Source organism: Pungitius pungitius, chromosome 13, assembly GCF_949316345.1.
Source record: "Pungitius pungitius chromosome 13, fPunPun2.1, whole genome shotgun sequence".
Lineage (NCBI taxonomy): Eukaryota > Metazoa > Chordata > Actinopteri > Perciformes > Gasterosteidae > Pungitius > Pungitius pungitius.
In genome coordinates this window covers 7079859-7103573 of record NC_084912.1, presented here as the reverse complement: position 1 = coordinate 7103573, position 23715 = coordinate 7079859, and the positions used below count along the sequence as shown (strand labels likewise).

General features: G+C 41.1%; 2 protein-coding genes across 3 annotated transcripts in view; one reads left to right on the top strand and one right to left on the bottom strand.

Annotated features, from left to right (window-relative positions):
• Positions 1 to 4490: 4490 nt before the first annotated feature.
• On the bottom strand, positions 4491 to 8115 carry plek (pleckstrin). Its single transcript, XM_037465723.2, has 9 exons — positions 7909 to 8115; positions 6723 to 6878; positions 6381 to 6562; positions 5916 to 6007; positions 5612 to 5796; positions 5428 to 5532; positions 5072 to 5155; positions 4917 to 4986; positions 4491 to 4740 (listed from the first exon to the last, which is right to left on the bottom strand). The coding sequence occupies exons 1-9, from the start codon at positions 7948 to 7950 to the stop codon at positions 4601 to 4603; spliced, it is 1056 nt and encodes a 351-aa protein (XP_037321620.1). The 5' UTR covers positions 7951 to 8115; the 3' UTR covers positions 4491 to 4600.
• A 10173-nt stretch (positions 8116 to 18288) lies between these two features.
• The window catches only part of LOC119214148 (protocadherin-15-like), a 148648-nt gene continuing 143221 nt past the window's right edge, over positions 18289 to 23715 (top strand). The window contains exon 1 of one of the 2 annotated variants that reach the window (XM_062566506.1): positions 18289 to 18850. The gene's annotated coding sequence lies outside the window, so the exon portion shown is untranslated. The remainder of the gene's footprint in view (positions 18851 to 23715) is intronic. The other variant, XM_062566507.1, reaches the window with a different exon arrangement.

Here is a 23715-nt window from a genome sequence, read left to right as displayed (position 1 = left end):
ATTGCACAAAGCTGAAAAGATGTCGGACTTTTTTCTCCTAATTTGTCATCCGAAGGTCGTGCTCGGAGGTATTTCATTCTGGAGCTTGTTCTTTGCAAGAAAGATGAAATCACTTCAGTTGTCCTCATTTATGCCATTTGTATTGTTACAAACAATTGATTGTTGTGTAATGGATTGTGTCTCCAATCAGTGTACAATCCTTGAAAAGTTAAAAGTGACAGTTCCAGTAGGAAAGAATCTTCCCCTGTTTCTTAGCTATTTGTGAAGCCAGCGAACCAGAACCCTTAAACATCTCAACAACGAGCACGGACACACATCGCAGGGACATTTAAAGAAAGAAGCATTATTTGACCAAATCGACTCGAATTAGACCCAATTAAAAGGTGAACCTGGTGAAGGTGATGTCTGCAGACTGTCTGAATCGACAAAGACAACGTGGAGCTGGACTGAAGGAACCTCTCCGGGGGCCCAGGTGTCCGCAGACGGCCGCGAAGAGTCTCTGCCACCGGGCATCGGGGGGGAAATAATGACTCTCACATGTCATAATCATGACAGATTGGCAGGGAAGGGCAGGGGTTGTCACATGATGGGAAACACTTTTGACAGTCAACCCGAATTGGTGACATCGCGGGCCCAGATTGACTCAAGCTTCTGTTTGTGTAAGGAAAGAAGGGAGTGAATTGTATGGAGGGGACCACAGTGGCATCATCAGTGTCAAACACGCAGTTTAAGCTCGATGAATCCGTTTGTGCTCTGCACACGCACCAATTAATGGATCCAGCCTCCGGGAAATTCAGTCATCCATCATCACAGCAATTATGCTGTTATTCTTCTGTTGCAGACAGCTGTTGCTGCGAGTGATCATTTTAGAGAAAGAATGGTTTGTAGTTGGCCCGGCAATGCCCGAGGCATCTGACAGTTCGTTGGTGGATTGATGGGTCGAAGCAGTCGATCTACTCTTAACCAGCATTCGATTGATGGACGCGTGTGTGTAAATGTACAGGAGACAACCAAAGCAGTATTAATTGTCAGTGTGGAATGTGTAGAATTCAGCGAGCTTCACGCCACAAACAGACCAGACCACCTTCGGAGTGGACTCGTCCTGTTTCCTTTTAAGAGCTGCTCCGGGAGCTGCCTCCCTCGCGTCTCCCTTTGTTTTGTTTTTTTTTTCTCTGTGGATGTTTGCAGCAGCCCTGCCTTGTCTCTCCCTGTCTCATCAAAATGAAAACATAATGCGCACAATGCCGAACTCACGGCGAGAACACTGTTTTCTGCAAAGCTCTCGGTGAATTCAGGGCACTTTTACCCAAACTAGTGAGCTTCCCCTGTTCAGCAGGGCATCGGAAGGCATGAGACCTAAACCCAGTGGATTGCATGGTATCGGGTTTCATCCGAAGGTGTTGACTTTGCCTGAGTACATTATCAATGGTTTGACTTAATAAATCACAAAGTACCAGAAATATAAATGATGTCATCTTTAGCACATCATCTTTTAGCTGGAGAGTCAGAACCTTTGATGCTAGAGCAAACATCTGAACACACCGAAATCATTTTAAAGGCTCTTCATGGGTACGATCTGCGGACACGGTGTGTGGAACATATTTTGGAATATTTTCCAGGCTTTCAGTCTGTGCAGCTTTGAAGGACCACCACCTGGGCAGAAACTGAACAGCCATCTGACAGCAGGCCTCCGATCCATTATCAAAAACCAATGTTTTTTAAGAGCAGACACGTAGAAAAATGTATCTTCTTGGGGAGTCTCCAGGCAAAGGGGGGGGGGGGATACACTTTGTAACACGCCAGTCAGTAAATTTCTCTCGAAAAACGGTTTGGCCAAACTCACGAGTCAGTCAAAGTCTGCTAAGCAAGGATCCAGCCACATGACAGTATTTTAAGTTTTACGGTCTCCTTCCTCTAATTTAGTTAAACGGCTGTTGGAAAACATTCACAATTGTGCAGCACCACTATCTTCAAGTAATATGTTCACCAATGTGTTGTTGCTTAATGGATTGAGTGCTAAAAAAAGGCTTTTTATCAACCCTTTGGTTCTGTGATCACATATTTGATTTTTGCACTAAACTTTTCTGAAAGGTACATTGCAATGTTACATTTTCATTTGTCTCCCTCAGGTTTTGAGTGCTAGAGTGTGTGCATTATGTTTACAAGTGTTTCTATCTGTTGATTTAAAATATTTTTTCCAATTTCTAGATCCTGCTCCATCTCCTTATTTTTTCACATTTATATTATTTTTTGCATTTTTTGCATTTTGTACATATTTACTTTATTGTAGACTTAAATTGCAAAATTTCCAAATAAGGGATCAGGTTGAATATTTTAACAAGGAGTACTTTAAATAAAAGAGAAAACAGTCACATTGTTTTCGAAATAATTAGTCACTTTTTACTTAATTTATTATGGTATCTGTTGTTGAACATTGGTGCCTCCTCCTTCTTAGGATGTTCTGCCGTGTTTCCCACATGAAAGAGCTGCTGTTTCTGCTTTGATCACCACTTCTGCTGGTGGAGACACTGGGATGACATTTCAATTGAATTATTTGTTTGATATCTTCAAATGTGCGGGGACCCCCATCCCTTTCTATTTGATGAGAACGGGAGGTCTAGAACAGGGATTACTTGATGTAACATTTTATTTTTGTCTTTCTGATCCATTCATAGCTCTTTGCTGGATCTGAGCGCCTGGTCAAGTCCTTGAACTTGCTAATATTGAAACAGTTTGCATGAACATGCATGCGCTAGCTTTAAAAGAGCCACATTTACGTCATCTTAGACTGATAACTGTTACATTACATTTACTCTCACTCGCTGCTTAGATTGATCATTAGTTTGAGTATCCACAAATTGTTCATTTAAATGAACTCTGATTGCTACTCAGGGTACAAGAACACGACTATGCTGTGATTCATGTTATTATCATTCTACACAAGATTTACTGACTGGTTCTATTTTTTTAATATGCATCATAGATGTGTGTGTGTGTGTGTTCCTGTGTGTGTGTTTGTAATGTTTTGCAAGATAAATTTACCATCAATGAGTGGAATAAGATTCCACTTTCCAGTGGGTCTCGGGAAGGTTAGGTTAATATTTAGCGCCCCCTTGTGTCGAAACAGTAAAGCACACACACTCACATGCAGGAAGCCACAATGTTGTCTGGTTTTTTGTTTGCAAATAGCAATCATTTCTAAAAAATATATTTTTGAGTTACTAAATTGGACTGAATTTCTTTTCAGCTTACTTATGAATCCTAATATAACAATGACAATAGAAATGTAACCCAATCCTCGTACAGTATGCAAAATAATGAAGAATAATTATATAATGAGTTCAAATGGGATAAGAGGTTTGATTAGACAGCAGCTGAAGCAAAAGCAAATCATATTTGGGCATGTTAAGCATGTATCCCCATAATGTTACCAAAGTAATTCCACATATTTTAAGAAATAAAGGTTTCAGTAATACAAATGTAAAGTATTGTAAAGTGACCAAATGTGACCAAATGAATTAGATCATACATTTCAAGGGCTTTTCCTGATGTTATAAATATGATAAATTCCAGACCAAAAATTGCCTAAGACAAAGTGAGGACATATTCTTAAAGTTGAACGTGGCATTTCATCTGTAAACTGTAATGATTTGGGAAATAATTATGACATTTGGCATTATTTTACCCACCAAATGCTTTGCTAACATAAGCGGTTGTTCAAAAGCTTAAAGTGTACTTCTTGTGTTTCTTTATTGCCCTGAACATTTTTTTTCACATTCCCAGATCTCAGAAAATTGTGTGCTAATTGTAACTTAAGGTTGACCTTAAAACATCTTCACAATAAATATAGAGACGTTTTTTTTTGTTTTCCTTTGATGCAGTCACACTACCGTCATTTTTGCCGTTGATACATTCTCTCACGGATGCAGCCGGCCTGCAAGCCACAAAGAGACACTGGTGTGAAGGCGGAATATGATTTGCTCTCAGGAAGCAGGTGTGATTCTAAGATAGCTTGAAGTATAAAACTTTTGAAAAGGTTAGGTAAGAGAGGAGGAAATGATAAAAAATCATCTGGGCCAGAAGAATAAGCCTCCAACCAGAAACGCGGTGGTATTTTTTCCTTCTTACCAGATATTATGTTCAAACAGCGTGTTTCAGTGTCTGACTTTCAGCTTCCCCCTAAAACAGCTGCCTTACTGTCTGCAATGAACAACGTAACCTACTTTGCAAATAGACCACAGCTCACCATCAAGTAATGGATGCAATGACTGTGCAAGTAGGTGTGTTCTTAGATGCCACAGTTAGTGGACATTTAAATATAGAACAGTGGCCTTTGCAAAGTAATGAGAAGTAAAACTTACTACTGGTAAAGCTTATGTTACAACGAGGCGATTACACACGTAGTGGCTTGTTACAATAAGGCTTCATTGAACTTTTGAACAAGCTATATGAACATCATACGATTAGTTTGAAAGTGTAAAGAGCAACGCGGCACTAATTCAGTTTTACCTAAAAGCCTCTCTGGCACATTTTATTGGGGCCAAAGACATTTCAATGTAACATTTTACAATCAATAACTTCAACTCTCCCGGCGCTCCTGTTATTTTCCACTTTTGGACACTGCCTGTATCGCTGTGATCCACTCCTTTCTTTCTTCCGCCTTAGCGGCTTGGAGGAAGTAGTGGGTCTCATCCGAGGTGATGATCTCGAAGAGGTTGCCGTCAACGTCATACTTTTTGGCTGGAATCCAGAACAGATGAAAGAAAAGGAGTCAGAGGGGGGGGGGGGGGGGGAAACGTCGGTGAGAAACTATACTGACACTGGGCACCAGTTAAAATGTCCTGGTCACAGTGGGGGAAGCCACAGTGTTTGCGTGTGTGTGTGTGTGTGTGTCCTGTGACGGGGGTCCCACTCACCATCTGGCACGAACTCCACAGCTGTAACTACCGACCCGCGGAGATGGATCGAGCCCAGAGGATCGTCCCCCTGACCCGGGGGGAAGACAGACAAGATAAGCCGCAGAATAGAAAACATGCCAATAAAGGAAAGTCATGTTCGTACACGTGTTTACCTTCGTAGGGTCATAATAATGCATAAAAGCGGGATCATCTCTCAGGACAAACTTTCGCACCTTCCAGTTTTTTCTCTTATGTCCCTGTGAAAAAAAACAACAACAACATGCTTCATTGGATTCGTTTGAATATTACTGGACTACAGATATAGCATTTAGCACACTTCCTTTTTCTGTGATTATCAGAAATGTGCTGCCTGTATTGTTCCCACTTTCAGCAGGCAGGTGGTTTTTCGCATGCACGTATTTTTTCTTTGTCTTCCTATCCACACAATGTGAGAATTGTTGCTAGAATTGTAAATTGCATACAGCGTATGCATGAATCCGTTTGATGCCTTGCCTGCATTGTGATTCACCTGTTTGAGTAAACAGCCCTGTTTGATGATGTTTCCTCTGAATTCTTCTTTCAGAAGCACGTCTTCATCACTGGAGTAGCCTTCGCAGAAGAACCCACTGTCTGCCTGCGCACATCACGCATAAATACGCAGATATCATGTCTCTGCCTCCCCAACCGTACCAAAAGACACGTTTTAAACTTACAAAGTAATAGAGAGCAATGGTCTCATCTAAAAAGACAGTTTGTTCTCCGCTCTCTGCTCCCTCCTTGGACAGGTCACCCGCAGGCTGGAGAAAACCCTCGTTCAGGAGCCCCGTTGCCAGCATGAGGGCCTCGGGTCTATTTCTCGCTTTCTCCTTTGAAATCAGCCACTCTACCACTGTTGCACCTGGGGAGAGAAAAAAAAAAAAAAGGAAACGGCAAAAATGTCAAGGCCATTAGAGAGTAAAAGAAAAAAAAAAAAATCCTCCACAACTGTTACATCAAAAAAGAACAAGAGGACAATACCGGTGAAGCAGTGGTTGAAGACACGGTTCTCCTGCTCCAGCTTCAACTCTTTCACTCCATCGTCTTGGTCTTTCATCAGAGCGTACAGTTCCCTGAGGAAAAACAAGTATTTACGTGGACATGGTGGACATGTCTTGCCTTGAGACTCCATCCATCACATGCAATCATCTGTCAAGCTCCACATTTCCTCCCACATCCGGTGGGTGGACTCGTTGGAACCGTGGTGAACAAAGACGTTTGTGTCCTTTTTTTTATGTGCGTCTCCAAAATATATATAATATAAGGCTAACAGTGAAGTAAAATACAAATATAAGGCCACCTTACAACCGACAGTGGTACAAGTAAAAGATAAATAAAGTGACAGGAGGCGTCCCTTTACTTAATAATATACATTATTACAGAGCCAAACATCTCCACCTGTCTAATGTTTGACTCAAAGCTTTTAGATTTTACAGCAACACATACGCCAGGTTGACTTTGTCAGGCAGGCGGATGGAGCGTCTCGTGGACTTCCGGGCAAATTTTCTTCCCCCATCGAGGCAGGCGATCACTCTCTTGACGTCTTTGACCCAACACTCTCGCTCCTCCACATGTGAGGCTTGGAAGAAGTGATCCTGCTTCCTGTCAGTGGAAATCTTGAAAACCAGCTGAAGGGAGCATTATTCGTCAGTCACGTTGTTTCATTGTGTTAATATAAATACATTTCTTTAGCGATCGTAGTGTTGATCCTGTACAAAGTTTCACATTTGCAATCCTTCCAAGATCAGCTCACGTCTTTCGGGCAGCTTACACTTGACATTTTCTCACCATCCTCTTGCCAAAATCCTGGCAAGGATTCACGAGCACGGCTCCCTTCAGAGGGATCATTCCCTTCGGAGAGCGGTCCGTCTTCTTTTTGTAGAATTCCAGCCCGTCGTCTGACAGCACCACCCACACTGCCTTCCAGGAGTTTAGCAGCGTACCCTGAGGAGCAACGAGGCTGTCAACAGGAAGCCTCAGGCCTTAACTGAATGTTTATTTTGATTTTAGCACTAAAGTTTCACTTCCATCAGTTTGATACTGCCAGCAGAGTCAACTTTTTTTTGATTTTGACAGGACGTTAAGGTATTCTAAATGTTATTGTTAACGTCCAGTGTTCATACTGTACTTCCCTTCATGTAGTACTTTGTATGGTTTTAATACCAACTCTCCAACAAACAGTGTTTATGCAAAAAGCATATTTATGAAGCCAAATACTGTACATAAATATGTCATTAAAGACTGCAGGCATGCAAGGACCCAATTTCCACTCGCAGCTTTGTTTCCTTGGAAAGGATGAAACCTTAACAACTGCTAACAAATATATTGTTTGAAGGATGTTTTTGTGGGACAACATAGGAAAACAATGAAATAGGATAAACTAAATAAAAAGAAGAAAACAACTGAAATATTGTTTCTAATGTTCCTTTCGTTAGGATGTTCGGTCTCTAGAAGACAAAAAGTCATTCAAACAACAAAACTGAAAGTGTGAACCAGTTCTAAATGTATTTATGGGTTCATTGTGTTTTAAAATTGTTATGTTTTGAATTTCGTTTCTAGATGTGGATTTCAAGCTATAGAGTCAGGACACATTACAAAGACACACACTGCTTATATTAGGACATTGTATTTGTTTAAAAATGGATTTTGTTTTCATAATTGAGAAATGGTCACGTACAACATACAAAATACATGACATGTTTTCTCTCTGGGTTCTGGGCAGAAGCAGGAAGTGAGATGCGCTTTAACCAACAGCTTTTGAGTGAAACGCACGTCCGTCTCTTTCCGTCCTGGTTCGACTTTGAACAACAGCCCTCTCAGTCAAGACATTTTTTAGATGTTTATTTATTCACGTTAGTTACAATTTGTTCCTTTTGTTCCTTTAGGAAATATCAAGTGAAATGAAAAAAAGGACAGGTTCCTGTCCTACAGATGCAATGCAAGGTGGATTGTGTGTTCTTTTAATTGTTCTTACCTTTTTCACCAAGTATCCCTCTCGGATCTGTTGTGGCTCCATGATCTTTGGTACTTTGAACTTTTGTCACTTGTTCAGTGAGACTAAAAATTGCATCCCATCTATCTACTCTCTCTCTCTCTCTCTCTCTCTCTCTCTCTCTCTGTCTGTCTCTCTCTCGCTTTCACACTTACACACAAGAAGGAAGTTGTGCCATTGGGTGTGTGACAGCAATGTGTGGTAAACCAGCTTCCTCTTCTCTGTAGTATTGTTAGCGAGAGATACTGCTCAGCTGATGACGCTGACCTTCCTGGAAAAATAAAATAAAGTTGTTTGATAGTTGTTTGATAGAATCAAATTTTAAAACAATTATCTTGAACTCACTGCAACAAAATTCATCTCATTAAATTCACTATGATATACCCCACATTTAGCCTTCGGGGAACAATTGAGAAATTTCCTTAACTGGACTTTTTATTCTCCATTTATTTATATCTGCAACTTCCTCTTTATTGTTTCGAGCTTTACTAGTAAAGGCAAAGTTGTACATTTTCTCTGCTGGCTTTGTGTAAGATAACTAACCATGAAATAAACTTGAGTCACCCAAGAATTGCACTTTGGTAATCCCAAAACCCTGCTGACCCACTCTGTGCATCAGAAATCTAAATTTAGCCCGAGTATGAATAACTGAGTGTGTGACTTTAGAGGGTTCATCACATCAGCTGACCTGAGTCAGACAACAGTGGGCCTATTTCTGGAAAGTCAAAGATGTTTGCTGTGGCAAAAAATAAAAGAAGAACCTGCTAGAACTAAGACTAGAACAGTCGCATTCAGCAGTAGTTTAGCAATGGAAACACAAAACGTTGAATTGGTTTATTAATCATAAAGATGGAGAGCATTTCGGATTTTGCACAGTTGTCCTAACAACGCAGACTTGCAGGACTCTTGCGTTGAGTTGCAGCTGATGCCAGTCACTCCTTATCAGAAGGACACTGCCTGTGGTTTCATAAATTGTGGTCATTTTATGACAAGAAAGGAAGCTGTTGCATTTGAAATGTCATTTCTCATGAACCCCATGAGTAAAAGAAACACTGAGCTCTGCTGCATGTGACATGGCTGGAGGTTTGACTGAATCAATAAGAGACACGTTCATAGCAGTACAACGCGTCATTCTTGTGATGCTGTTACTGTTCCTCTAGAGGGCGCCAGAAACACAGCAGCAGCAGAACGAGCCGGAATAAATCAGGTTGAGTGTACGACATGGCATACTTACCCTAAGAGGAGGGAAAACAAGGGTACAGATGGGAACAATTGAACAAAAACATTAAAAAGTGATGATTAAAATAAGATGGTACTTTATAAGACTCAGAAAAGAAGATTGATCTGCATCAGCATCATCATAAACCGGAGCACCAAAAAGAGACGATATAATTGTTATAAGATATCTGGTGTGTTTATTAAGCCTTTTTATTGGAAGAAGGTTTAAACTAACTTCGTGATTTAATCCACTAGTTTTATGATGAGATATTCCGTGAAAAGGGACCTTTTAAAGATGATGTCATTCCTATAAACGTGGATTAAATGGACATTCTTTGTGGCCGTGGCGTCCGTCAAAAGCAACACTGTGTGTGTGTGTGTGTGTGTGTGTGTGTGTGTGTGTGTGTGCCTCATGCATTTCTGTGAATACACATCAAGGAGAGCCTGTAGTTTATGAGATGATTGATGAATCTCTGGGCAGTGAGTTTCATTAACTGTCATCATAAGAGTTATCTCTCTGTGGGGCTCGAGGTACGGAATCATAATTTTTTCGGGGTAAAAACAGAGATGGAAGAGAATACGACACATGTCTCATTCTAACAAAGAGCAGCTGTCAACAGGGACATTTTTAGAGAGAAAAAGAAAACTGCACCGTCTTCTTTGCATAAAGGGCAATAACATAAAGTCAAAGAAACACTGTTTTATTGTGGCACATAAAGCAATATTTTGATGACAAAGATACATCCTGTGAAAAGATAGAAGACAGATAACTTAGCGCTGGGCTTGAAAAGGAGACGAGTGAAGTACTGTAAGCATGATGAAACTGAGGAAACAGGACATCTTCACAAAGAAAAAGAAAAACTCTCTTATTCAAACTCTTCAACCCTTTTACGAGGTGAAATGACTTCTGGACATCCATCCAAAGCACCTTCATGAAAACAGGAAATGCTGCGTCCAGTTTGCACAATGCACAGTAGGTAAATATTTGTTGCATCTCACCGCCAAATGTCTCCCTCCTTTTTTTTATGTATAACTGTATCACTTTGAAGTTAAAGGTACAAATTAAGTTCTGATTTGATTTTTTTGTAAATAATTGTACACACTTAAAATCTTGTATTTTTTGTTTCTAATTCCTCAACAGAGAGCATAGGAACTGTACTTAAAGCTGCTGATATCAATCATTTTAAAGGGACGCTGGATCATTTGACTACTCGGATGTCAAAGGGTTCGATCCACTGATAATTATCTTCACTTCACCCTGTCGTTTCTGTAGTTTGAACGGTTACGCGCTTCAATCTTTTACAGCTTTTAACATTTGCACAGTGTATTCATTCACTTTAGTCATGAACATCATTGTTTACGTCTCTACTTAAGTCAAACCTTCAAAGCAGAACTACGTTTTTATTCCTGCAATTCAGTATTTTCATTATGTTATTACCAGATGTCTTCAACCCCTCCTGATACAGGCACCTGCACAAGATGAGTTGCTGCGATCCTCTCCTTCCCCTTATTGAACACAGCAATAAATACTGCATGTGTTGTTCCTCCCGCCGGCCCCCCCACCCTTTGCCGTAGCTCTTGTTTTGCAGCCCAGGCACTGAGACATCTTCATCCCAAGTCCTGTGTTCCTCACAAGCGCCATCAATAATTCTGCTAAAGAGTGCACTGAGCTGAAAACGGGAGGGGAGGATGTTTGGAAAGAGGTGGGCATGGTGGAAGGGAGAGGGTGGGGGGCAGTTGATGGTTTTTCAATGGCGCACTCAATCTCTCTACTCTCCTTCTATTCCGATTGTGCCCCCCACACTTCCTAACACGACCTTCCGGTAGGTTGTTTATCATTTCGTGCTGCATGGACGACAGGACGGCCTGCAGACTTCACACCAAGCCGGAAGGTTCTCAGGAGGGCTTTTATATAGTTATGAGAAGTGGTCGTTATGAGTCAAATCAAAAAGGTTTGAAAGTCACTGTGAGCAAAAGATAGCGGATAAAAAAACAGTTGAGGGATGGAATTGGAATAAATGCTTAAAACACATTATGTATATTGAAAATGTACAATATACTGTAATTCCATTTTATCATTCAGAAATGCTATTGTTTCTTACAAAAGCAGACACGTTTAGAAAGACTTGTTTTTAGGTGCTAACAAGTCTATCTTCTTCTGATCCAGAACTCTATATCATGTCCTGCCGTGGCGATTCTTTTCTTTTCTTAATTGTCTGTGTGGGTGTGAAATAAAATGAGAGATAAAGGGCAAAGACATCAAGTGCAGCCTGAATTGACAAGAAACTGAAATGAATAAGATGCTGGAGAAGATGGTCCACTAATAAACCTGCAGGCCAGTTCGGAAAGAGGAGGAGGAGGAGGAGGAGGCTACTTCATCTTGCCAATTAAGCGAAGAGGATAAACAGTTTCACTGGGGATGGGAAGAGGCCGACGGTGCTGTGAGCCCTGCATAGGACTAAACTACACTGCTGCCACCTCCATCACCAACCTCGAGTTGCAGCCTCAAGGAACAAGCAGAGTTATTTATTTTCATATTTGTTTCTAATCTTCTCAAGCCATTGGCGCTCCCTTCACAAGTTTAGTTCTCAGGCAAGACTGTGCTGATGTGATTTAATGTGTCATTATTTTCCCTTTTCTAATGCAGATAAGTCTTCTTATCTCTCGCCACACACTCGCTTTGCCGCTGGCTATATTTCTGCCCATTGTTTTTGGATCGGACGATGGAGTGCACACATTGGGTTGCGGCTTCAGACGATCTTACGTGGCTTTTCGTAGGGTGACATGCCACTTGGAAGGATTGAGGCAGCCGCGTAGCGGAAACATCAAATGCAGAAGCTGAGAGACTTTGATTTGGTTCTTTGTTCCCTGGAGATTGTTTTGATTTCTCCGACTTTTACATGAATTCTATTTGATCTCTAGCTCCATTACCTTGTGGATAATGCCGCTTTGTTATGCCATGTTTAAAATTGATGCTTACATTCATTCTTGTTGCTGCACGCTGGGCCATTGTCCCTTCATCTGTACAGTACAAATGCCTCATTGTCTTTTTTTTTTTTGCTTGTGCATTATTTTGCCTCATCCCTTTATCTCACTTTGTTTGAGAGGCACACAAAAAAAAGACCACAGCCTCTGCAATCAGTGAGATAGGACTTTGACATGACACCTCTTTTACATTTTACACATTCTATAATAAAACAAATTGATTTGGTGGGAATATTTACTTGTTCCGTCCAAGTGGAAACTACTCCACACACAAACACACTGTGTCTAAGCCTGTATCACTGTCTCAGTGTTGTTGATGATCTGGTTTTCATTAAAACTACGTGTAGGTGGCTGCATGAGAGCAACGGCATGGAAATAGCGCGTGGCGAAGTGAAGGGCCGGGCCTGCTCCCGCTCTGGGGGACGCAGGGCAGCAGGGAGCGAGATGGCACCAGACAACAGACTGAGGCAGGATATAAATCAAATCTCTCTGGAGACAATGGGGCTCACAGCATACCCACACACACACACACACACACACACACACACACATGCACAGTGTTTTCTTGGGTCTTCAGTAGCTCAGCCACCAGGTTCATGGCTCCTAAACTTGTTGGAAACAAAAGCGATTACAGCAGTAGAATAGTAATTGGAATCGAAGGCATGAGAGATTTAAAGTAAATTGGTGGGAATAATAAGGTGTTATCAGTCAGGTTTGCCCAAGCTCGTCGGGTTCAGTGATATAGCGTGCATTATGTTGTATCTGTACTGAAAAAAAAAAGCTAAAAGAGTCCAACAAAAGACAGCGGCTTGAAAATGGAATTTCATGTGAAGGCAAAGTCTCCACAGATTACAGCCTCGTCTAAATGTAATCATCGGATGCTGTGACTTCACGCCCTCCGTTGCTGCTGAGGTTGAGTGTGTGATTTGGTTTCCGAAGCCAGGGGCTGACTACAGAGAGGACATTAACGAAAGTGTGGACACCTGAGAGGCTCGGGGTCTGTTTAAATGGCTTCATTTTCTAATCTCTCTCTATAAAATTGTATGTTCACACCAGGAGTCATTCTAATGTACTCGAGCCCTCCTACCGTGTGGAAGCTTTGGCCTGACCGGGCGCATCATTACAATCAGGTCCTCAGAGGTTTTAATATGCGCCAGTATCAGCAAACACAATCCCCTGACTCCTCCATCAATTCCAAAGCCGCGATGGTCACTCACAGACTTCTGTCTTTTTGGCTCCATTAAGATTTCACGGAAGGTCAAACAAACCAGCGGAAGGTTGCTCCTCACTTTCTTCACAGTGGGGACGATAACGGTTTGAATCCAGCCTTGGAACCTTTGTTGCATGTCATACCTCATTTCCAGTCAATAAATGAAAAATATGTCGAAAATTAAATGATTTGATCCCCTGATTTTACAAATGATATTTGCTCTCGTGAAATTCCAGTTAACACAGTGTGCATTGAACAGGCTGGCTTCAAAGCCACAATCATCTGAGATATGTAGTGTCAAACCATGCATCATGATGTAGGAAATTGCAAACTCCAAATGTTTACCCACAAGGATTCATCAAACAAACAGAAATCACAGCAAAACACTTAAAGCCACACATTTGGGCTTGAATGCATTTCATTCTTTATTAATTGTTGATAAATTATGAATAACATGTGTCTGAAACACATCATATGCCCTGCATTTTTTAAATAACAAATTCAAAGATACAGTCAGTTTGTTTATGTGTCACAACAATTTGAAAATTGAATGGAAAATAATATAGCTTTAATAGTTTGAAACACACCTATAAGAAATGTATTCAGAGTTAATAAGCACTAAAGGGCTGTCATTACATCGGTTTCAATTTGCCCGTCATTAGAAAATGTCTTTAACGACGTTAAAGTTTGTGCTGGTTATTTGACATGAACCATCATGTTAAAAATGATAAAAATCATGGTGGTCCACAGCTCTCCTTCTCTCTCTGGGTCTGACAGGCGCCTTGTAAACAACGCGTAATGAGAGCCAAATGAGTTGGCGCATGCACGACAGCTACCACCTGCCATCGACACACAGTGATTGGCAACCACCCGTCACTGGCCGGGCCCTTGTTTGAGTTCATCCTCATTCCCAAAATCTATCCTTATATGCGTGTTGCCTGGCACTTACCAACCAGGCGGGTGCCCGGGGAGGTTAAATTGTTCATTGTCGGATTTACGGAACACAAATTGTGGCATCAAGCCAGCGATCATTTTATTAGGCGTTTAAGCAAAGCACCGCAATAACTATGTCGTGTTCACACGGCCCGGGGTTGTAATTACTATGAAAATTTCAAGCCGTCCATGACAACCTGAGCCTGATTTTTTTTTTTGAGAAACTTAATGAGACACAAGACCTTTCTCATGCTGAAAGAATAAGCCAAAACATTTGTGTTTAGCTTTTTTTTGTATTAAACCGGGGGAGCATTAGAACAAAAGCAGATCATGTGGATTTGAGACGCATTGAATGCCTCAAATAGAAGTTTTTGTAAAATTGCCATTTATTCTGTAACATCAACAAATAGACAAAGACGTGAAAAACGACGTGCTGTCATGAAGATTAATGACCTACTTAATTGTGGTGCCATTTCTTTTTGTACTCAATTATCAAACTAGGAGGGCAAGCCTTTAGGTATTTTTTTCCCATCAAAGCAGGTTTAAAAATGAGAGGCTTTCACTTTTTAACACGGGTAGAATCAACAGTGCACATGCTATAAAAGGTCAGGTGTGACTGTAAAAGCTGAAAATATCTCAATTAGCTCATGAGAGAAAGTAATATATTTCATGTTAATCAGAGCAGTGTTACCTCTGCATTCAAAGTCAGATGTGAAGCTGCACTAATAACTATTCAAGCTGTAGAGAAATGCTTCCGCGTAGTAAAGAAGAGTCAAAACTGGCATCTTTATCATGAGGAACAATGCTGACTTCTTACAGATAAAAACCCTGCTACTTTTCTTTGATATAATCCACATCTTTTATTCATTGAGAGCTTCCCGGGAGATTTGTGCTTCAACCAAGTGCTGCTTGCCGAGCCATTTAGCACTAATTCTCCCTGAAATAGCTGTTATTGTTTGTGCTTTGACAACAATACTACATCCTTTAAGTCTGTTGGCCAACAGGTCCGTGAGACAAACACAAAAGGATTTTAATTAGATTTAACATCTCGCCTAAGTCACTGGCTGAAGCCCTTATTGAACCGGGCGGATGAGTTATTATGATTAATTAAACTGAAGGTTTATGGGCAAATTATTCCAACCTACCTGAAAATCAATAAAGGACACTTCAAGGACCCTTTTCATGGGAAGTAGCCTGCATTGCATAATAACGTTTCTTCTTGCCCGGTAAGTAATTACATTCAATACAAGGGTTGAGCTAAGTCATTTACTTTGTGTAGAGAAGCATAAGCCGCTTTAATGCCCGTCTCACATTCAAATATGTGTCTCAATCCCTAATAACCTTCCTACCTGAACTTCAAAACTCTTTGAGACGTAGCGCATCTTCAAGGACGTCTTTGCTCGGGGGGGATTCGGGTCACGCGGTACACATTGGCCCTCGCTGAAGGGCTCCTCAGCTTCCCTCTGGTGATCGGCCCCCTAAGGTCTTCACGAACAACTCAGACAGCACATTTGGTCAGATAAAAGATTGTTATTCATTGTATTTTTAGAATGATACCATTTCAAAGGCTTGTTTCCAGGCATGGTACATGTGTCTCCCTGCAAATGCTTTTGACCTCACAACTCCTTTTACTTTGCTCTATTTATATAAAAAGTTAGTTACTTAAAATAGATAATATCATTCATTATATGTTTTTTCCAAAGGATATACTCAAACCATGAGTGAAGCTCTTGTAGTGTGATCTTTGCTGTTTGAAAATTACAAATCAAACAATAGTTTCCATCATGGTCCCATTATGATAGTTTAGTTAAGTTTCAATCAGACAGACAATTCATATCACACACTTTTGTGTTGATCATTTATTTTTACCTGAGGTATTCATAAAAGTCTCTCATGATGTAACTTTGGTGTGCAGGACAATGTACATGAATTGGGATTTATATTACAGCATTATATTTTGAAATACGATTTTATAAGCTTTTATAAGTGTTTTTGTTTTATAACCATTTTAATTTCATGGATATTTGGTCCAAACAAGAGCCATTTCATTTTCACCCTCTCAACTCTTGTGTCATACAATCATCGGCAGGATTGGTGCTTTGTGCCAGAGAATCATTAGATCAGTCTTACACAAGATCATAAGTGTAGCATAACATTGGTGATTATTGAATGTTGAATTGATTATTGAATGTGTTCAATTGAAAGAATGCAACCTCAAAATTGCAATAAACATGAATTATTCGCTTTTTTAAATGAAATACGTCTTTCTCTCTTGTGAGTTTACTCTTGTACGTAAGCTTTTGAACATTAAACGTTAAGTTTCAGGTTTTCACTCCCTTTCACGGTAAGAAAGGGCCAGTTGAGAACAAATGCTGATGTATTCACATTCCCCGGGTATAGAGAGTTTGGAATTTGCAGATCAGAGCTTACATTGGATCAGTGTGGGATATGATAAGATAAATGTACTTTCCAATCTTGTGTGCAAAGTCAGCACTTACTTTCTAATGCGCTTGCCACTGAGGTTGTTTTCAGTCGGGTTAGCAGAATTTACAGTAAGAAATAGACAAATGACAGCTGATCTTTTCAATCCAGCCGGATGAATAGATGTTATGCATATTGTCAACAATTGCAAGCTCACTAAAGTTGCTTCAAAGTCGTTCTCACTCACACTAACACTAACACAGTTGTAATGGCATGATGTTACTGTGAAGCATTCTCCAAAACGGGTCATTGGAGAGCAATGGGCAGAGCTGGAAATGTTCAGTTTGCCTCATTAAAGAATCGCTGTTGCAGGTATTAGACTTTTGGCACTTCTACTGCAGCCTATGTATGAAAAATTATAATGACAGTCAACCTTTTTGTTCCCCTTTTCTTCTGACCTTATTATAACCCAATATGTTGAAATTGAACCCTTTCCCTTGACATAAACTGGCCCGGCACAATTAAGGAAGATGACAATATACATGATTAAAATGTCAGGTCCAATGTTCTGCTGTGTATGGATAATTGTACTGTATATGCCTTTGTTTGTCAAAGACACATTAGCAAACAGAAACATACAGTATGTTTTTCCGAAGAGAGACATGACTTTCTGTATGTGGTCAATTGCACTCTAGCTCCCTCTCAGACTCAAATGGTTACAAAAATAAGAGAAATACAAATAAAGGTATTTGGTGCTTTTGAGGTATATTGCTATGGGCAAGTACTGTCATCGCCAATTTGAATATGAGAGAATGATGAAAGCCTGTTGTATATAGTAATGTTTATGAGATATCTAAACACAAACATCCCTTCCTGTTTGAAATTTAAGTAATCAAGGAATGCCAAAAAAAAGGAGGCAGGGAGATAAAGTAAAAAAACAAAAAAGCAACATTCTAAACTGGAACATTCTAAAGTATTTGTTTTTTGTACATACTGATGCATGCAGTATGCATTAAATTGGGCATACCATACATAGATTAGCACATGGGAGAATTAAGACAAGGTGTGTGTGTGTGTGTGTGGGCGTGGCCATCACGTGACAGCAAGAGGCAGAAAATGCTGGCTTTGTGGTTCTGCTTTGCTATGGTGGTTAATGGTTCTGAACGGGCTTATGACGGGATAAATGATTGATTAACTAGCTAGCTCCAGGAATTCTGATTCGTAGGGATAATCAGGACTGATTACACCCATTCTGAGGTGTATATTATGCTATTTGGCGCTAAACACCATCAACCTGGACTGGCATTCGCTGAAGCTTAAGAGAGAATTGGATTAGTTCCATTTTTAATGATATTTAATTCATTCGATGTGGCGAGTAGAATAACAGAGTGAGAATGAAACGTCTGCACCAGACGAGATAAAATGTAAAATGCAATCAACAAGGTACAATCTCAAGATGTGCGGTATTGAATCGAAACGTCATCGGTCGGTCCTGATCGCGGTCACAGCGGACTGGGGGAGACATTTGGATAGAACTCCTCAGGACAACTTCGGGTGGCGCCAGAGCGCAAGAAAACAGAGAGAGAGACAGAGGGAGTGATAGAGAGAGAGTGAGAGAGAGAGAGAGAGAGAGAGAGAGGGGCCAAATCAACACAACTACACGCTTAATCTGCCGGGGGAATCGCTCCGTGGCGCTGTCCGACCCCGCGTCCCGCTCCACGATGTGCGTCTCCTTTTCCAGCAGGCGGTTGGATTTGCCACCTGTCGGGGGAATGTTGAACGGGTTTCCTCGCTGATGACCGCGCGGACCTCTCTCACTATCTTTTTTTTTTTTTTTTTGGGGCATTTGGAGAAGAAAAAAAACGTTAACATTATTCTATGCGTCTTATCGCCTGCGTTAGAGAAATAAACGCGGAAAACTTTGTCTGCCCGGCTGCGCAAGAGAAAGTGACAGCGGCGAGATTATAAACTCGAGTTTCTGAGCTCCCCTCGAGCTTTTGAAGATTAAAGGGCTGACGACGTCTGAAGGACATTAAGAAGTGGATTAGGCATTGTGTAGCGTAGCCTACTTCTTTCTCATCACTCCTACATCGTGTCCTCTGAATATCTGCGCAATGACCTTTGGCGCACTTGGAATGCCTCGGCTGCGTCCGTGAGGTAAGTTCATGTTTGTTTTATATTGAGGTGTTTTACATATTTTTTTACCCCAGGTTGTAGGGACTAATTGCATTATCTCAAGTTGGGTCAGACCGCTACATCTATGCCGAACATTTAAGAGTTGGCGTTTGCAACAACAACAACAAAAAAAAGGCATCCTTGATCGGCGTCTGTTACGCGCACGTGCGCCATCGCAAATGCGCGTTTGAATTACACCGTCGACATCTCGCATTTGTTTTGACAGGCGCGCAGTTGGTGGTGCGTTATCCCTCACGTTGTGTGGCTCCGGTTATTTCACGCGCTCAGCACGTCAGCCTGCTCGAGCGCTCCGTGGCACACGGAGGCTGCAGAATGGGCATCAATTCAGAGCCGGCGGAAACTACACCAACTAAGACACTCGTGTTTGGGTTTGATAACGAGGGCAAAGGGCTGCCATGACACGTCTTTGCATCGCCAGTGGTGTCCGTGGGAGCTCTGTTCCCCTCGGAGGGGCCTGCTATCTGTTTCAGGAACAACGCTTCACTTGGATCCAGATTTTCTTTAGCTCTCCCCCGAAGCCAAGGGGGACCAGAGCGTGGAGTTGCTTGATAGATCCCCTAAAATCAATGGAACAGCGAAGAGCGTGGCATTCATTCTGCGAAAAGGGAAATCAGCATTTCTTAATGCTCACCTAGAGAGCGTTTAAATAATTTACAGTCAAGTTATTTAATAATGCAGTAAAGTCGGGAAACACTTTGACGAATTGAAGTTGAAGGATTTTAGCGTGATCCTAACCAAACCAGGGGCACAGATAGCACTGTCATTGTATTATTCAGCAATTCAGTAATGCATTGTCTCATGTCTTGAACTCCAGTCTATTGATCTATACTGTATAATAGCAGGCAACACAAAAGCCATTGTAATGTGTTTAGTATTGAGTGGCATGGATGAACGAACCCTCCATGCACTATGTTCAGTGGATCTTCACTATATTATGCAAGTTTAAGTTTGCAGAGGACAATAGCACACGCTCATTGCAGACCCTGACCCAATCTTAATTTGACTTTCATTCTGTGATTGTATCCTGCAGCCGATGGATGGCTAACTATTAATCTCTGGATTAATTAAGTGGAATTATATTGATATCGATGTGGGTGTGTACGTGTGTGGTAGAACAGAGAAAAACTTGAAGGTCTTTTCTCTCTTGTCCTCTTAGACGTTATTTTATTCAGTCTACTACAGTTGCCATCAACCTTAGGTTTGGTAAAGTGCTCTGGAACTGTCCAGGGAATACATTAAAAGCATTGCTACGAAATGCCTTCGTCAAGTCCAGGTTTGGACCACTTCTTTTCAGAGGCTCACATTTGGGCAATGAGAGATGAAGAGTAGCGTGGCCACACACACCATTGATATTCTGCTTGTGTCCTGCTCCATAGGCAGCCCATTGTCATGGCTCGCTCAGTGGGATAGCATCTGATGATTGAGGGGTACGCAGGAGAGTTGAAAGCCAGCTCGGATGGAAACTAAAGGTTCATTTGCTGAAGGTTAAACACGAGTGGCCAAAGGAAAGGCCGATCGTGTGTCTGTGTGAGAGTTGCATTGAGATTAAGTAAATCCAGCCCCCAAAAATTAAAAAAAAGGTTTAAAGTATGGTATTTCAATGACAGTTTGATGACATGCCCTCACTTTTGATGCCATTTTTTAACTTTTATGAGTGTTTAAGTATTAAGAGTTGAATTGCAATTTGATGCATATACCACAGAATTCAACCTGCTTCATCAAACACCTCATGGCCTTTGTAGTTTTCTCTAATTGCGCCCTAGCTGGCATTTCCAAGCCAATGCGATCTGAACCCAACTTTTCGTAGCGTTCCCTCACGTCAGGCGCCGCGCTGTGCGTCCACTCATACCCTTGAAGATCCGTGGCCAGCCAAGAGCTGAGATTATTCTTCCTGAGTGCATGAAATTGCGATGCTCTGTAGCGGTGTCTAAGGCCAGCGAGAGACGGAGCCTCCATTGCTCGCAAAAAGAAGAAACGGAGCACAAAGCAAAGGAGTGAGCGCTAATGGCTGCCTGTGCTCTGTGTCAGGGAGAAGTGATCAAGGCCTATTTTTTTCACGGAGGGAAAGGGTGTAGAAATGGGCATAAAAGAGCAACCAGGAGGGTGGAACAAAGAACCCCCCCCCCCCCCCCGACGGGTCAAAGAAATGGGAGTAACCTTTGATAGAGTTCCTTGGAAGCTGACACTGACTTGCAAACGTTCACAAGTGGCTGCAGTAGTTGGATGTGCACGTTCACGTTAGGTAATTTGCTGCCGCTTTGTGTGAAGCTCTTGTCTGATTTACAGATTTACAACCGAAACAGCTCCTAAAATGTAAATCCATCGTGCTTATACATTGATTGACTTTTGTTTGTGTTTTAAAGATTACACTGTGTTGAAACATAACACTTGTGATTCTGGCGAATGTATTGACCGATTTACATACTGTGCTTCTTTGGCACATGTTTCGATAGTTAACTGACTATAGTCATTACATTTTAAATCAACCAAATTAAAAGAAATATGAAAGTGTCTTACAACTTTCAAGACTGACAACAGCTCGGTTTCATGGGCTGCTATGACCTAGAGATCAGAAATACAACGGAGAATAAAACATTTCATCTTAATTTATAGCCAAAAGGCTGTAGCTGCATTAGGTCTTAGGGTTGAACAAAGGCCGTGGCTGGCAGCGGTATGTTCCCCACGCTCCCACTCCCACTGGAGCATGACGCATGACGAGTGAGAATTATTTTATATAAGTTAAGCAACAGTCTTAATATGAACAGGAAGGACACTTTATTTGAATGTGAAGAAACCGATCACACAGAGGCTTTGCACATCCGTTCTCTGGAATAACTTCATCACAAATATTCCTGTGATGTGGCCCGCTTGTCAGTGTTTGAGTGTGGATTACGGTACCTGCTGGGTGGACGTGTCTTGAGACTTCAGATCGTAGTCACACTCATTAGCTGCATTTAACAAAGCTGTGTTTGTGTGTCTCCTCCATATGAAATTCAACTGATGTGTTTGGGTAATTAAGTGGCTGCACAATAATTATTCCCCTTCATTGATTTCCCCATTTGGTCAAGTGTCAAACTACAATACAAAGCTGCCAATTAGACCTGCTGCAAAAAGCTAAAATTGAGCATTTATCTCACATATATTTGGACCTTTTTTATCCTTTTTATCCTTTCACTCAAATTAGTTGGAGGCTGAAAGCTGTTTTTTGATTGCTTGACTTGCCCTTGAGTTAAAGTTCATCTATTGAAGCAGCGCATTCGTAATTTAACTTTGAGGGTTCTATCTGTTTATATTGTTAATTTTTGCCTGTATATATTTTTTTATCTTATTTTATTATTATATTGCACCAATGGACAAGTCAAATTCCTCTGTAAGTGTAACAGATGTGGCAGTAAATGGCTTCTGATTCTGATTCTCTCCCTTATGGCAGCTCCTGTTTTGAAACTGTTCTAGAGAAGCAAATATAGAGCCTACTTATACCTCTGATTTGTATGGACATTTTTATATTTTCTATTTGTTTGCTGATCATTTTTTTAATCATTTCAATTATTAACATAAATTATTCGCCACCAGCTCAAAATACACACTGCGGTAGCATAAGCCAAAAGCAAGGAGGGATGTGAATTATCAAGCTATGATGATTGCTTGACCTAACGTTGGCTGCACCATTTTAAAGTGTGGACCGACAACATAGTGACCATGTTTTAATTTCACACTCGAGCAAAAGTATTTATCCCTCGCTTGTTTGGCAGAAAATGCTATTTTGTTCTGTATCTGAATATTGTGAAATACAGTATATTACATGAAACAACCAGATGGAAAGCGGTTTGGGTTTTTCCAAAAGGAGGAGACTATTCACTGTGCCTTTGTCACCAAGCGCAACCTCTTTCACATTACATCTTATATATATATATATACTTAATACAAACATATTGATAGGGACTTTAAATGAAATCCAGTATGTTTAGTCACCCGAACGGTTACACAACAATATTCAACAGAGCGACTGCACTTCACGCTGCTAACCATTGTGCTGTTATTTTGTACTGTATATTAAGTTTGCCACCCTGGGCTTTGTTTGCTATTTTGAATCCTTGTTAACTCAAGAAAACACTCAATCAATGCGCCGGCATGAAGAACCCTACAATGATGCTGGGGCTGAAATCTATGATCTTTAAGCTCAGAATGTACAATGCTTACAGACATCTAGGTTACACTGTTGGCAATATCACACAAATGCATGAACACATCAATACCAAGGGCAACCTGCTAAGGCCTGTGAAGGATTTCAGTCTCAGAGGGATGAATCCTGAAAGCATGTAAGATCCGCCCCCCCCACTTCACCAATGAAACATCTGCAAAGTCTCATGCTATCCATGTCTCTCTCTTGAACACACACACACACACACACACACACACACACACACACACACACACACACACACACACACACACACACACACACACACATACACTAACACGTACACAGCTCTCTCCTTGAATATTTCAAGTCTAAAAATAGTGAGATGCACACAATTCCATTGAGCTCTTTGGCAATCGCATGTTTTGGGAGCACACTACGTGTTTTCAGGGTGACACTTGATTGATTTTGCGTTAAGTCCTGGATGAACTAAAGCTGCTGGGATTTCTTTTCATCACCACATGATGTGTACAGTTTGCGGTAAAAAAAAGACACGAAGGTCACACACAAGCCTTGAAGCTCCATGTGACCTGAAGAGATGTATAAAGACATAAAGATCCCGTCTGATCTTTCTTGTATACAGTGGAGCACTGCCATTAAGAGGTTTTTTTTCCTGTACCAAAAG

Bases quoted from the DNA above. Each gene is read 5' to 3' on its own strand.
- plek (XM_037465723.2), bottom strand. From the start codon at position 7,950: ATGGAGCCACAACAGATCCGAGAGGGATACTTGGTGAAAAAG. The intron at 5,797-5,915 runs GTATTGTCCTCT...TTCTCTCCCCAG, and splicing joins CTTCAACCACTGCTTCACCG to GTGCAACAGTGGTAGAGTGG. The intron at 5,533-5,611 runs GTAAGTTTAAAA...TGATGTGCGCAG, and splicing joins CCATTGCTCTCTATTACTTT to GCAGACAGTGGGTTCTTCTG.